The sequence below is a fragment of the Narcine bancroftii genome, chromosome 12 (genome assembly GCF_036971445.1).
Source record: "Narcine bancroftii isolate sNarBan1 chromosome 12, sNarBan1.hap1, whole genome shotgun sequence".
Lineage (NCBI taxonomy): Eukaryota > Metazoa > Chordata > Chondrichthyes > Torpediniformes > Narcinidae > Narcine > Narcine bancroftii.
The window spans coordinates 10,793,507-10,810,270 of NC_091480.1; the positions used below are offsets into that span (position 1 = coordinate 10,793,507).

General features: G+C 40.9%; 1 protein-coding gene across 1 annotated transcript in view; it reads right to left on the bottom strand.

Moving 5' to 3' along the window:
- cacna1ha (calcium channel, voltage-dependent, T type, alpha 1H subunit a) overlaps positions 1-16,764 on the bottom strand; it is a 206,428-nt gene that overhangs the window by 69,147 nt on the left and 120,517 nt on the right. The window contains exons 9-11 of the mRNA XM_069904861.1: positions 10,237-10,388; positions 5,244-5,429; positions 588-705 (exon numbers count right to left, since the gene is read on the bottom strand). Coding sequence (XP_069760962.1) covers positions 588-705; positions 5,244-5,429; positions 10,237-10,388 — 456 coding nt within the window. The remainder of the gene's footprint in view (positions 1-587; positions 706-5,243; positions 5,430-10,236; positions 10,389-16,764) is intronic.

A 16,764-nucleotide genomic window follows, 5' to 3' on the forward strand; every position in this document is an offset into this window, starting at 1 on the left:
TACAAAACCATGAAGTGCTACATGTCATTGAAAATTCATTTTCTGCATTCTTACTTGGATTCCTTCCCGGCTGATCTCTGTGCAGTCAGTGATGAACAGGGTGAAAGGTTTCACCAGGACATGGCGACCCTGGAAAAGTGGTATTGGGGCAACTGGAATCCATCAATGCTGGCCTACTATTGTTGGTCACTGACACCAGAGGCATCAGATGTTGAGTACAAACGAAAATCAGCGGCAAAACATTTTTACGCCAGTTGAACTAGCGCAATGGGTCAGCATCATTATGCGATTAAACATGTTAAATCCAATAAAAGTTCATTTAATGTTTCTCCAACTTCCTACATGATACAGCAAATGTGAAATTATCTTGTGTTCAACTTAATCACAATTTTTTTTCCCAGGAAGAAAACATATTGAAAAGATGTGTTGTCTAGAATAATTAAAAATGAACATCTACCTGCTGCATGTAAGTGATATCAATCTAACAAAAAGCTGTGTTGTAAATTTGTCGCAACTAGGTAACTTATTTTCTAATATCTCACCGTGACGTGCAATAGAGCAATTCCACTTTTCAGGAAGAGTCTCACCTGGAACACAGTGACAATCGCCCACAATAAAGAATCAAAATTCTTTCTGTCAGGAATAGTGTCTCCACTCTCAGTTCTCAGGCTGAATTTACATCCAAACAGGTGCATTCCCAGAATACTGTGTGTCGAAGCAGAATAACCTTTACAACATTAGGAATAGCAAAACAAGGTACCAGCCAACAAACATTTTATCAGGAGCTCAATAACCCTTTTAAAGTGAGTCTCACGTCATCAAAGATAGAGAAGGGAATATTTAAAAATAACATGGGACCTCTCCTACAAAGATGAATCTGGATTGGTTCTTGATTGATTAGTTGCTTCTGCCATCAGGAAAGAGGTACCGGTGCCACGGGACTCGCACCACCAAGTTCAGGAACAGCTGCTACCCCCTCCAACAGCTTACTTGTTCATTTTATTGATTTTCTTTTCTTTTCTCTGTATTGCACAGCCAGTTTGTTTACATTGGCTATCTGTTTACACTTCTTTTATTTGTTCACAAGTTTACACTGTGTACAGTTTTTTTTGGGTACTACCAATTAGTGGTAATTCTTCCGTGCCCATAGGATAAAGAATCTCAGGGTTGTATGTAAAGTCATATATGTACTTTGACAATGAAGATGAAATCTGAATCTGATTGGGACAGGGATGGGTCATAGGGGCAGCACAGTTAGTGCAGTGGTTAGTGCGACGCTGACACAGTACCTCCGATTGGGACTGTGGTTCGAATCCTGTGCTGTCTGTAAGGAGTTTGCAGTTCTCCCCATGTCTGCGTGGGTGTCTGGGTGCAATGGTTTCCTCCCACCATTCAAAAAATGTACCAGGGGTAGAGGTCAATTGGGAAGCACGGGCTAAAGGGCCTGTTACCATGCGTTATGTTGAAATTCAAATTCAATTTAAAAATATTTTTAACAAAAACTTCTGATGGCTGAGATTTCCTTGGCTGGAAATAGAATGACAAAGAGAAATTCCAAACAGAAATAGGCCAGCTAACACTCCTTAGGTCAAGGGATCACAGTCTCAGGTTACAGGGCAAGAAATTTCAGACCAAGATGAGGGGAAATGTCTCCACTTAAGCCTGTGGGATTTGCTGCTACGGAGATCAAGATGCTGAATATATTTAAGAAGGAGGAGGATAAGTTTCTAGATGCAAAAGAAACCTGGGGATGTGGGAATGTAGAGTTGAAATAGATGATCAGCCATACTCATAGTGAATGGTACAGCAAACCTGAAGGGCCAAATGGCCTTCTCCTGCTCCCAATTTGGGCAGGAGTTCATGCTCCATTCGAACCTTTCTTCATCTGAAACCATTTGCTTTGTCCTCTATGTTCTTTCCACCCATATGCTAGTCCAGCCTCCTACCACATAGATCTAGGTTTGTTGCTTCAACCACTCTCTTTGGGAATGATTCTTAAAATCTCACTGCTCTTTGGATAAAGGCATCTCAACTGGATTCCCTACTGGGTCTGTTGCCGATGGCTTCTAGCCATTCCTTCAATTGTGGAAATATTTTGACTATACCCACTTGGTCAATGCGTTTACTGAAAACAGGGAAAAAAATAGTAACAGGGACTCTTTTTGCATTTAGTGTGGACTTGTGAAAAAGTGGAAAGGTTTTGGAATGAATTGAGTTTATTATTAGGGCAAATTATGAAGCTCTCAGCAGGTTGGGCAGCTATTGAGCCAGCTCCAGGGGAAAACAGAGAGAATGCAGACACTGTGATTGTAGTAAAAACACACAGAAATGCTGGAGGAACTCAGCCATCAGGGCTCAGGCCCGAAACATCAGTTATTTACCTTTACCTCCTATGGACAGTGCAAGACTGGGAGAGTTCCTCCAGCATTTCAGTGTGTTTTTAGAACCTCTGCTTACCCATCTCAGTCTTTCACCCTTGAAATGACCTACTGAACAGATTTCAGGAGCTGGAGAAGATTAGAAGGCATTATCTCTGAAGTAATTATCCCCATTTTCTATCCTCCCCCCCCCCCCCCCCACCCCAGGATGATATGGCTGAAGGCTGAGGGATCTGGGGATTCTCGGTGCTTAGCCAGAAAAAATGGCAGGTGTACGGGAAAACTAATAGGATGGAACCTTTCATTGTTTGGGAAATTGAACACAAATGTTTCATTTTATGCCTCAGTTATACTAGTTCCAGATGTAGTTAAATTATGTACATGTATTTAAGGAAGCAATTCAGAGAATATCTAACATCTGCAATGCGTGAGCTGTCCCATAAAGTTGCAGCGGATAGGTTAATAGTTGTTGGAGTTTGCAAGAACGAGAGGGGATGATTGAAATGCACAATGTTTTATCATGTGGGAGAATCTAGAAATTTTTAATCACGTTTATTTAAAAAAAAATTCTCTGAGAGGGTCAGGAGTCTTTGAAACTCCCTTCCTGTCAGGGCAGTGGAAGGCACTGATAGACAAGCAAGGGAATTAAAGGCTATTTGGGGGGGGGGGGGGGGTGGTGGGGAGTAGAGGGGATTGGGGGTTGGGATTACAATCGGCTAGGACCTTCTCAAATGGCGAGAGGCTCAGTGTCCTGTTCTTCATTTTGTATAAATGAGGAGCAGGAAAGAGGGTAGAGGGGCCACTGGACTCGTATGTCCAGGTTCAGGATTAGCTGTACAATATACATAATAATACAATTTTTATATATTTATCAATTAAAATAGTATTTGAAAAGGAGACTGGGAGCAGATTTGAGACTCCATAAACAAAGTCAGTTTGAAGATACAATAACAGATATATTTGTTGTTAAGAAATTTATTACTAATATGTATATAAAATTACAAGAGACTGGAAAGAAAAAAAGATTTATATAAATCAAAAATCCGATGGGAGAAAGATTTAAATATACAAATTCAGGAGGAGATTTGGTCAAAATTATGTTATGAAAGTGTTACGAATACAGTAAATGTTAGATATCAAATGGTTCAATATAATTTTCTTCATCAATTGTATTAAACTCCATAAAAGTTAAATTGACTTAATCCTAATTACTCAAATAAGTGTTTTCGAAGTGTGAAAGAAATAGGGACTTTTTTGCATTCAGTGTGGTCTTGTGAAAAAGTGGAAAGGTTTTGGAATGAACTGAGTTTATTATTAGAGCAAATTATGAAGATAAAAATACCAAAGGATCCAAGAATATTTTTACTTGGAGATATTTATGAAAATTATATAAAATTGAAATTAGACAAATACCAAGAAAAATTTTTAAGTATTGCTGACTGCAAAGAAATGTCTAGCGATATCATGGCAAGATGAGAGAGAAGTGTTACTAAGTAGATGATATAATGAGATGCAAAATTGTATTCCTTTGGAAAAATTTACGTATAGTTTAAGGAATCGAGTTGAAAATTTTTATAGCATTTGGAAACCATATATGGATTTTATGGATAATTTTCCATCCACTTCTTCTCTCTTATCCACTCTTAATTAGTAATTTTTAATAACAATTAATGATGGTCGCTGCCCATATTAATATTAAATGGCAGGTTTTTCTTTCTTTTCTCTCTTTTTCTTACTTTAGGGTGGAAGGGGAGATGGGGAGAAAAATATAAAAGTTTTTTGTATCATTGGTTATGGATATTTGATTAATTTTCTATTCATTTTTTTCCTGTAATGATGCAAACAATTAAATAAAATTGATTAAAAAAAGGAATAGCTGCTACCCCTCAACCATCAGACCCCTGAACAACAGACTCATTCAGAGACTCGCTTAAGGACTCTTTGCTCGTTATTGATTACTAAATATTTCCTTTTCTGTGTTTTCAATCAATTTCTTTCTTTTGTTCAAATTTATTTATTTTGTATACATTTTTTTTTCTTGACTATAGATTGCAGATACTGGTGCAGTACAACTCCAATTATCCGTTAAATGGTCAGGATTGGGCCTATTTTGGATAAACGATATTTTTTAGAGAACTGGTCACTTTTTATTTTAAAAACAGCCCAGTTAGAAATCACATGAACAGTGTTTAAACAGCAACAAACAACAAGGCATTAAATAATGTTTAATTCTCACCAGAAAACAATGTATAAAATAAAATAAATCCAACACCAAAAACTCAAAATTCTACTCAGAGATTTTTCCATAAACTTTTTTCAACTTCCGTATCAGTTCGGCTCTGAAAATGTTTCAGAAAACTGAGAATTTCCGATAGTTCCAGATTTCCTCACTTATCCAAAATTTTTTGGAGGTGAAATGATGTAATTTTGCCTCTGAAATCCTTTGGATAAATGAGGATTTCTGATTTTTCTGAAATCCTCAATTATCCAAAAAGATTTTCAGAGCCGAAAAATGCCAGATAATTGAGGATTTCGGATAATCTGAATTTGGAATTGTACTGTAATTAGAAATTCTGCCTGGCCCACAGGAAAAAAAGAATCTCAAGAATCGCTTGTGATGTCACGTATGTACAATAAATTTGAACTTTGTAGCATCATCCCCTTCCTGTCCCTCTCTTTCCCCTCTCCCACAAGATGGTGGCTGGTAAATGAGGGTGTGGACATCTTAAGCCCAGATGTAATAAGACCAGCGGGGTTTTATCTCACTGTCACTTTGTGGTGTAGCAAGGAAGATTAAATTAGCTGTTGCAAGTAAAATACACACGACGTGGAATTAGCATTGCAAATAAGGCTTTTATAACTCACCTGAAGATAAAAATAAACAGCATGAGCAACATGCAGAATGTAGCTACGTTGTCCATGGTCTTCATCAGGACCACCAGCTGGCGCCGCAAGGCTGGCAGGAAACGGACTAGCTTCAGAACCCGGAGGAGCCGGAAGGTTCTCAGCACCGAGAGACCACCATCGGACTGACCGATAATTTCCCAAACGCTATCAACGACAAGAAAATTATTGCAGAGTTTTTTTTAAGAGAGGGCAGAGGTAAAGCTTTTAGTCCTGACAAGGCCCAATACTAAAGTCACCCTTTACTTCCTGTGGATGCCACGTTGTTGACCTGCTGAGTTTCTCCAGCACTTTTGTGTATTGCCCTCAACCCCAGCATCTGCAGATTTTCTAGTTTCATGCTATGAAAAAGCTCTTTTCTTTTTAAACAAAGCTGCCAGTTTAATAGCTCACAGCTGGTTGCTAAATTCTTGGTGCTTTGCAATAATTTTGTCCTTTTAAAGACTTTTAAGTAAATTCAAGAGAATGGAAACATCGAAGAAGTAGGCAAATCTCCTTTTGCTTCTTCCTGTCGTTTTCAAGAATCAGAGGAGATTGCAAACAGAGGGATACAGAGCAGAAAAAGCAAGTTTCTCGACCATCCCTTCACCTCCACATATCCCGCTGAGATCCACCAGCAGCTCGTTCATTTCACTCATTTTGAAAAAACATATGGCATATTGCCAGAATGCAAATAACTCTGTCTGAAAACACACACACACACACACACACACACACACACGTCTTTGCTCATTTTATACCCCAGAATTTGTCTCTGTTTCAGTGAAACATTGTTTCAGACCATTCAGATACAGTAAACCCCCCAATATATGGAATTCAAGCATCCAGCAGCCTCAAGCAACCGGACAAAAAAAAAATTTAAAACTTAAATAAATAAGAATAAAATAATAGGTAAAACATTTGCAAGTTTAAAATGGCAAAAGTTAATGTTCTCTGAAGTAACACGTAAACCTTTGGTGAAGAGGGGAGCCAATATTCAGCCAGCAGAGGGCCTTGGCCGGGCTTTGCTCGCAACAGCTATCTGAATAAAGTCATGTGAAACAGCGATGGCGTCACCAGGATGAAGAGCTGGCTGATGCCGCTCACATTTGGAATGTCTCTTTAAGAGTGTCTCCTCATCCCTGCTTAGTAAGAATTGCCCGGGTCAAAGGCTTTAGCTGTAAACTTTGGGGGGGGGGGGGTGGTTGATTATCTATCATGTTATTGTTTGTCTTCTGGATAGCTCTATGCAGGGGGAGGAATGTGATTGAAAATAAAGTAAAATTTGTCTTGTTTTTTAAACTGTTTATTCTTAATACAAATGTATTAGTTAGGCATTGAAAGAGTAAGTCTCAAGCAACCAGAAAATACATTTATCTAGAATCTACCAATCCCCATAAGGGCTGGATACATAATCTTCATTCTTTTTAAGGAAGAGCCCCAGGATGAGAAACAATGCTGCAAGGTTCTTTTTCTCTTTGACAGGAGGACATGGATGAGACTTGTAATTAAGGAGAACTCAGGTCCAGGGTTGACCAGTAGGGGCACAGCAAATACTCGCACTTCAATCTTCTCAGATGGGTAAAGGACCGGTGATTAAGGAGAGATCAAAAGTGTCCACTTTGCCATAAATTGCTCCATTCTAGACATTGATTAACACTTGAGTTTCTCCAGAGATACAAGGGTATCAGAGCCCGCTCCACCAAGCTGAGAAATGGTTTCCTCTCACGGGCAGTGAGAATGCTGAATAACTAAGTGAATGGCTCACACTCACTATCTAAGATGCAACTATTTACTGAACAGTACTTATTTATATTTACATCTGTACATTAGCTCTGCTGATGTTTCGCTTGTCTGTATGTGTGTTATGTTTTGCTCTGGGGATCAGAGAACACTGTTTTGTTGGCTTGTACTTGTGCAATTGAATGATAAGTAAACTTGAATAATTCAGCTGCATATGGAAACCATGATTATTGACTTTCCTGTTTGAGGAGGAGTGAAGATCATCTATATTAGCAGATCAAAGTTAGCTCTCAGGTTTCAGATTTATTGTCAAAGTACATACATGGCATCACATACGGCCCTGAGATTCTTTTTTCCTGCGGGCACTACCACTTAATGGTATTGCAAAAAACTGTACTCAATGTGCACATGCAAACAAATAAAAAATGTAAACAAATTGTGCAATACTGAGAGAAAAAAATCAATAAAGAGTCCTTAAATGAGTCCCTGATTGAGTTTGTCATTGAGGAGTCTGATGATGGAGGGGCAGCAGCTGTTCCTGAACCTGGTGGTATGAGTCCTGTGGCCACGATACCTCTTTCCTGATGGCAGCAGCGAGAACAGAGCTTGCGCTGGGTGATGTGGATCCTTGATGATTGCTGCTGCTCTCTGACGGCAGCATTCTCTATAGATGTTCTCAATGGTAGGGAAGGTTTTACCTGTGATGTCCTGTCCACTACCTTTTGCAGAGCTTTACCCTCAGGGGTATTTATATCCCTAAACCAGACCCTGATGCAGCCGGTCAGCACACTTTCCTGGGTTTCCAGTATCAACCAAACCTCCCTAAACTCCTGAGGAAATAGAGGTGCTGACGTGCCTTCTTCACCTTGCCATGAGTGCGTTGGGTCCAGGAAAGATTCTCAAAGATAGTGACTACCAAGAACTTGAATTTACTCACCCTCTCCACCTCTGATCCCCTAATGATGACTGGACAGTATATTTTTGGCTTTCCCTTCCTGAAGTCAACAATCAGCTCCTTGGTTTTGGTGACAGTGAGTGCAAGGTTGTGGATGGTGCACCATTCAGTCAGGTTTTCAATCTCCCTCCTGTATGCTGGCTCATCACCCATTTATATGCAACCCACTACCAGGGTATCATCAGCGAATTTGTATATGGTGCCATTGTCATAATGAGCCACGCAGTCATAGGCATATAATGAGTGGAGCAGGAGAGAAATGAGTACTGGTGGAGATCAATAAACAGCTTCATGTTTTAGCATGGAGACAGGAAGAAAATAATGGTTGACATGTCCTTCTGAACTTCAACATAGGTCATGTGTCCATGAACAAGATGATATTTAAAAAATACCACAGAACAAAGGTTAAACTCTATTACCCTCAAAGATTGGAACATAGAAAGTAGGGACTGGCGGAATCCTTCAGATCCACTCCACCATTCAACAAGATCATCTCCTTCAGAAGGCCTGCTGACACATTTCCCCAATACCCTTCAATTCTCTTCATTATTAAAAAAACCATAAATCTTTCCAGATTGTTATGAATGATATAGCCTTCATTGGATTCCACTGTCTCATTACCCTATGGGTTAAGAAATTTCCTAATTGCATTTCTGATGATGCTCTCCTTTCCTCCCCCTCTTCAAGTGGAAGATGCACACCTCCAGATTTGAGGAGAGTTCCTTTCCGCTATCTTCAATTTTTTCTTTAACTCTATAGCCAACCCTCAGGTTTAATGTGACTCAATACTCTGCCCTGTTACTCATTGCAACACTACAGTTTTTATTCTTGCAACACCTGCTGTACCAGGTAGATGTTGGCTTGCCTGATTGGTGGACAAAACAAAGCTTTTGTATCTCGGTTAATATGACAATAAAAAAATCAATTTAATTCATTGAAGCGCATTCCCCATATCCTGACTTCCAGACGCTTGGTATTGGGGGTTCCAGGTTTTGGTACATCTTTCCTGCATTTATCTTGTGTGGTCCTGTTCAAATCTTGCAGGTGTCTACCCAGTCTCCTCTCCTTCTCTTAAACGTCAAAAAACAATGGCCTTGATCACTCCTCATGTCACTCTCTCCATTCCAGAAATCAGTCCTGCTGTTTCCTCTCCCTCCCTTGTAAGAATATCCTTTCAACAAAAACTACCATGAAATATGGCCTTGCCAAGGGCCCGTATAGATTTACCAGAAGGTCAAGTGAAAACTGGACTCATTAGATTTTTGTTTGAGGTTAGCTTTAATGGAATTAAGATCAATTTCATCTGAACTGTTGAATGATATCTGAGGTCATTTAATTCTGACCTTGTGCTCAACGCTGCAGTGTGCCTTCAATTGTCAAAGCCCTACATTCTGAATGTCCCTCCCTAGAACTTTCTTCCTCTTCCTCCCCCTTTAAAACCTATCTTTTGGACCAAGATTTGAGAACCTACTTTCTCAGGAGTTTGCGGAGATTTGGTATGACGTAAAAAAATCTTGGCAAACTTCCACAGATGTCTACTGGAAAGTGTCCTGACCGGCTGCATCACGGTCTACTATGGGGACACCAATACCCCTGAGCGTTAAGCCCTGCAAAAGGTAGTGGACACAGCCCAGTAAATCACAGGCAAAACCCTCCCCACTATCAAGAACATCTGCAGGAACGCTGCCGTCAGAGAGCAGTAACAATCATCAAGGATCCACACTCCCCAGCACTCGCTCTGTTCTCGCTGTAGCATCAGGAAAGAGGTCGAGGTGCCAGAAGACTCGTACCCACCAGGTTCAGGAACAGCTGCTCCCCCTCCACCATCAGACTCCTCAACGACAAACTCAATCAATCTGATCATTTAAGGACTCTTGCACATTATTGAGTAATGAATATTTATTTTCTGTATTACAGTTTGTTTGCATATCCTTCTTGTTTACAATTCTCTCTTTTGTGTACGCGTCTTTTCTCAAGTACAGTTATTTTGCACTACCAATAAGTAGAAATTCTGCCGTGTCGGCAAGAAAAAGGATCTCAGGGTTGTATGAGATGTCATGTGTATCCTCTGACAATAAATATGAACTTTGATCTGCCCCGACATCCCCTTTGGTAGCACGTCATTTAAAAAAAAACGTGCCCTCAAACATTCCTGTGAAATGTAGTCCGGGGCCACTTTTCATTCCTGCCAAGTGCTCCATAACCGGAAACACTTGATGGTATGATTGCGACCAGAGAACAAAGAGAGAAAGAGTTTAAAAAGTAACGCAAATCTACCTGATAATGACAACAATCCCATCGAAGATGTTGTATGGATTCTTAATGTAACCAAAAAGGCCAAATGCGAGTAGTTTAAGGATCATTTCCAGGGCAAACATGCTGGTGAATACAATGTTGCTAATCTCCAGAGCATTGGTCAATTCTTCAGGCTGTGAGAAAAGTTGAGACGTTGCAATTAACATTCGAGAATGTACTTTATTGATTTTCTGAAATAAATTATTATTGCTCAATTGGTGTGACAATTCTTAACATAGTCTACATCGCTCTCACAGCGCCAGAGGTGTCAGATATTTTTAATATAATAGAAATTACAGAGCGTGAATGATCTCAGCTACATCCTTTTATATCGTGCAGAGTTCACTGCTTTCAGCGTCATGTACTCCTTTTTGAACAACCTTGCAAAGTTTATTGTTAACACTATACATGAAAAATAGAAGGAAGACTTGGCCATTTGGCCTGTCGAGCCTGCTCCACCATTCAATAAGATCATGGCTGATCTGGCCATGGACTCAGCTCCATTTACATGGTTTTTGCCCATCACTCTATGTAAAAAAAATCTATCTTAACTGCATCTTCATGAGTTATCTCGAATTCAAGCTACCAGCTGCCTCAAGCAACCGGCCAAAAATTGTGGAAAATAAAAAAAAGGGGTTTAAAATTGCCGCGCCTCACCGTTAGTTCACCAAACTACACGACATGCAATCTCAAGCAAATGGAAAATTCACTTATCTGGCATCTACCAATCTCCATGGGTGCCAGGAGTTTTACTCTATATTTAATGAGGCAGCCTCCACTGCCTCTCCTTGGGTACAGAATTCCACAGATTCACTGCTCCCTTGGTAAGGCCTCATCTCTGCCCTAAATCACTCCCCTGAATCTTAAGGCCATGCCCCCTGGTTTGTGCTTTTGATCCAGTGCCTGCCAACAAGTAACAAATGGTTCCTGACCCCAAAATAAAATGATCATCACATGCAGGAAATACAAGAGTGAAGCTATTGAACACAATGGTGAATTGAGACAGGCAGTGTCCGATTTAACTTTATGAGGGCTTACCAGGAACTGGCACAACCTATTGATAGATAGGTTAGCTGGAATTGGGTGGGCCAAATGGTCTTTTTTCTGTGCTGATACCTCTATGAGTCTTCAAGAGAGGTGCAACCTCATCTTTTGTGCTAGGTATGCATAAAAAAAAACAGGCAATAGTGGATTTAGTTTAATGTAATTTTGAAACTTAGGAACATGCACAGCATTTGCTGTTCTCCGGATTCACCTGATTTTTAATTGCAGAGCACGACTTTGTTTTGAAGTTGTCTCAAAGAAATTCCAGACCCATACTTCAGGGATGATATCCCAAAGGACGAAATTACAATGCAATCTTCCCACAACGGAAGCATAAACACAGTAGCTTTGAACACCACTGACAAATCTGACAAAGGGAACTATAACTTGCACATTAGGTGTATTGTGCCAGATGAGAAATGGAGCCTTTCACTTGAAGTAGATGTTATTCCGGCAACCTTCCTGTCTAGTTGTTGGGAGGATGCCACAGACTGCTGGATTGGTCAGATGTCGCCAGTTACACAGCTAAACTCGAAAGGGGTTGTAAGTGTCATACGGTGCGGAAGTTGAATTCTTCTCTCCAGGTAGTTGTTAGTCACAACCTATAATTTGGAATCCTAAAAATGGAACACTTGCTTTGACAATTAGTCACTCAAAGTGATAAACAAATGGCTGCACTATTAATACAATGTTCAGTCAAAGGGAGAGCTTTTGGTTCAATGTCAGATGGTAGATTGAGAAACTTAATGGTGCAGTGTATGTAGGATATACATAAATATTCTACATATATTGTCACCTTCCACTTGTGAATCTGCAGGTGTCATTTCCTGTATCCGGCATTACCATTGTGCATTATGGCCTCCTCTACACCTGAGAGTCAGGACACAGACTGGGAGATCACCTTCACTCTGTCCGCTAAAATAGAAGGCAACCCATTTCAATTACCCCCCCCACAATTCCCATACCAGACAGAGTCTACCTGCAAATTGGAAAGAACAACACCTCACATTCTGTCTGGACCACCTCCGATCAGATGGCATTAACATCAATGTCTCTTGTTTCCATTAGCCCACTCTGTTTATCCTCCCCCCACCCCCTATCCCTATGCTCCTTTCTTCCAGCTCCGTTTCTCTCTCTCTCTCCCTTTTCCGCTGTCTCCTTTTCTCCAGCTCTGTATTCACAGAGCTGCCACCTTCCCCAATCAATTCTCACTTTCCCTCACCTGTCCTCCGCTCCATGTCCAACTGTGGACTTTTGTCTGTTGGTCTGCGCTCGTCCTCCTGCCCTTTCTGCCCTCCTCCACCAGTCTTTTAATTCAGCCTTTTAAGCTTGCCTGCTTTTTGCTCATACCTGGAAGAGGAGCTCTGGCCTGAAATCTAGGTTACGCCTCGACCTCCTATGATCACTACGTGACTCACTGAGTTCCTCCAGTGTTTTTTGTGCTTTTACTACAATCACAATGTGATATTGGTTGAAGAATAACGGGGTCATTGCAATTCTGGGCCATAAATGGTTAAGAGAATTTTTGCCTTCTTCACATCTGAAGAAGGAATTTCTGCTTCTCTTGTCAACAAAGCAAGCGTAGGTTGTCAATATTAGTTAAAAGTGCAACTAACTGCTCGCCTGGAAATCGAGAACCAAATACAAGACTCATTTGTCGAATAAGCAATTGACTAGCGATTACTATCCACATTAATTAAAAGTGACAGAGGGGGCAGGGAAATATTCTGAACCGAAAGAGGGAAGAAACCCGAGACAATATTAACACCTTTGAACTTTAGTTCATGTAATTAAGAAGTGCCAAACAAACAGGAGGCGTGGTTATGCTATTACCATGCCAGCAATCCGGCTTCGAATCTGGCATTGTCACTAAGGAGTTGATACATTCTTCCTGTGACCTACGTTCCTCTGGTTTCCTCCCACTTTGCAAAGACGATGGGGTTTGGAGGCTAATTAGTCGTCTGCAAGGGCCAAAAGGGCTGTATCTCAAAATCTAAATCAAAGTCCAATGGTCCCTGTAAAACTAAATGGCTGTGCAATGCACAAAGCCCACTGTCCATTACTTGGAAAAAAGAGATTTGCCCTCCTTTCCTGGTCTGGTTTAGTTGCAACTCCAGATCCATGGGAAGTTGGGGGTGACTTTCAATGACTGCCTGTCAAGGTTCAGCAAACCCACCATCCTGAACTGTCCAGACCAAACATGACAGAACGAACCTGCTGCCCATGACCACAGCTACAAACCTCTTTCTGTCCTGTTGTGCATTCAGGATCGATGACACAAGAGATGGCTCTGCACCCACATTTCCTTCCTTCAGTGAACTCCCCATGGGATTTCAAGCATACAGGCAAGTCTTTGGGGACGTATATTGGACAAGTATTCATATATATAAATAACTATTGTTTCATAAATATGAGTATCTCGGATGGTTAGTGCAAGCAATTCCTTTGGTCATTCAGCGTTCTCACTGCCCGTGAGATGAAGCTGTTCCTCAGCCTGGTGGTGCAGGCTCTGATACCCCTGTATCTCTTTCCCAATGGGAGCAGCTGAAAGATGCTGTGTGCAGGATGGAAAGGGATCCTCAACAATTTTGAGCGCCTTCTTCAGACAACGATCCCAGGAGGGAGGGAGACTCCAGTGATCCTCTGTGCTGCTCATATGGTCCTGTGGATTGACCTCTGATCTACTTCTCAGCACCAACTGTACCACACTGTGATGCAACCGGTCAGGACATTGTTGCACCTTCCTGACAAGTGAGGAAATGTTGTGGGTCCACGATAGGCCACTAGCTAAGTGGACTCCATGGAACCTGGTGCTCTCCTCTCACTCCACACAGAGTTGGTGATGCTATTAACTGAGTGAGCACCTACATCAGTAGATCAATCAGGCAGCAAACCATGGGTCGTTAGGGATATGCAAGACATGCTGGCTTTGTTGCATCCCTAAACACACATTATTTTTGAGAAAAGGGATGTCAGGGCATTGGACTCTTAGCATGACATCATCTACGGCTTACAGGTCAAACAGGGAGGGTCAATAAGATTGGTTACATCCAGTTCAGGTGTACATTAGGGTGGAGGAGTGATGGGAACTGCAAGCGATGAGGCAGACCCAGCAGAATTTAGCCCAGACTTTTACACCAGTCTTACCTGGAGACAATCATCACCTTTTCATCATAGTTGGGTCAAAATCAAGCCCCTCCATCACATACAATGGCAATGGTGAAAAATAAGTTTGCTCACAGGTGCTAAAGAGGAAACAAAATAAACTCTGCCTGTGGAACTGAGAGGGTCGAGGAGCATCAGTGGAACAAAAAGGATGGTCAATGTTTCTGGTCAGATCCCTTTGTGAAGATCATCGTCCCGACTCTAAACATTCATCAGCTAATGGTACCCGAACCCCCCCCCACCCAAGTCCCTCTGGCTGATCACCTTTTGCTCCAAATTCCAGCATCTGCAGTCTCTCACGTCTCCTGCTCAAAAGGAATCAAAATGAGGAACAAGTAGCTGCCAGTGGAGAACACAACGTCCTGGAGAGAGATGCAAAACATTCCATTGATCATGGAATGTTCCATGGCTAGCGAAGCAGTTAGCATGATGCTATCACAGCGTAGGTGACCCGGGTCGCAATCCAGCGCCATCTGTAAGGAGTTTGTACATTTTCACTGTGACTGCATGGGTTTCCAAGGGGTGTTCCTGTTTCCTCCCACCCTTCTAAATGTACGGGGGTTGTAGGTTAATGGGTGTATTTGAACGGCACAAGCTTGTGGGCCAGAGAGGCCTGTTACCATGCTATTTGTCTGTATTTTATCTTCATTTTGTATGCAATATCGCCATCAATGGACTCTGGTTTCCATTGACTACTTATCTAAACCTGAGAAACCCAAAGAAATAAACAAATTCTGAAAATATATCCCAAACATCATCGTCCCTTCCTCTCCACTCAAACTTATGGGTTTGTGAAAGTACAATCAGGCACAGCAGAGTCAGGTGGGGTCCTAGTGCTGATGAGTGGGGTTAGTACAAATAGGCAATTGATGTTTGGCACAGTCCCGGTGGGTCGAATGGCCTGTTTCTCTACTGAATAACTTATGGAGGCTGTCATAAGCTGATAATATTATTATTGTTACACAATTTTAAACTGTCAAATGAACAAGTCTTTATTCCAACATGTATGCCGCAGCAAGAAGTCTTCGGACAAATTTCTCTTCTAAAGGTTCCTTAGAGTGAGGAAGTTAGAAAACTTCCCCTCCAACCAGCAAGGTTAGCACAACGCTGTTATAGCGCCAGCGTGCCAGGTTCGAATCTGGCACTGCCCGTGAGGAGTTTATTCGCTCTCCTGTTAACAAGTGGAATTGGGTGGGCCAATTCCTGTCTGAGGGAGGTTCCCCTGGGTGCTTCGATTTCAACCCAGCATTCAAAAAGCACGTACCAGGGGTGTAGGTCAATTGGGTAGAATTGGGCAGCATGAGCTGAAAGGGCTTGTTACCATACTCTATGTTTAAATTTTTAAAAAATTAATTAGAACACTCAAACTTCACAGACTTCTCTGGCCATGGATTTCCTATCTCCTCTCAACAACTATTCGCTTAAGGTAGTGTCACAACAATAAAAGACATTTGCTTGTAAAACAATTTCAAAATTAAGATTCACAGCACAGAATTGTATTCATAGAACGAAAGCTTATTGCAAGTATAAAATTAATTTGTGTGTGGCACGCTTGTAGTTTCCAGCTAATTAAAAAAATATGCTACGAGATATATCGTAATGCATTCCCCCGTAGACAACACTGAAATAATGAATCATATCAATGCTGAATATCAATGAGCCAACTTCAATTAATCTATAAAGTTCTACAAATGGTCTACTTTAATGGTATGCAACATCTTTGTTCATCGGGGAATGGTTATACGATCTCTTTTATACCTTGTGGGATAGAAATGCCCAAAGTAAATTTACTTTTACTGAAGGAAAATTCTGGATGTTGAAAAGGTTACATTAAATTACTTTTTATGATGAACTTTATTTCAAATTATTTGGACCATATCATCTCAAGATTCCCTGAGCAGCTATTGAGTTATAATTAAAATAAAATCAAAATTCAACAATTACAATATTGGCTTTCATTTATGAAATATAAAGACTACAGGGTGTGTGACGCTTTTGACTATTGGAATTACTTTTGTTAATATGCATCAGCTTAGGTGCAATGAAGTAATGTTAATGCTTCATTTGGGGATCTGAAGGCACCTGTTGGTGATTGCTAAAGCAACTTTAATTGGAAGTAGTGGTGGGCAGCCAGTAATGCAAACTGTTCCCATGTAATTCCACGACGTGGGACATCATTGTAAATCACACAGGGAAATCGATGAAAAGTTCAAAGTTCAAATTTATCAGCAGATTTACATACGTGACATCACATATATTTAAGGAAGAGATTGATAGGCTACCTTACCCTTTAACACATGG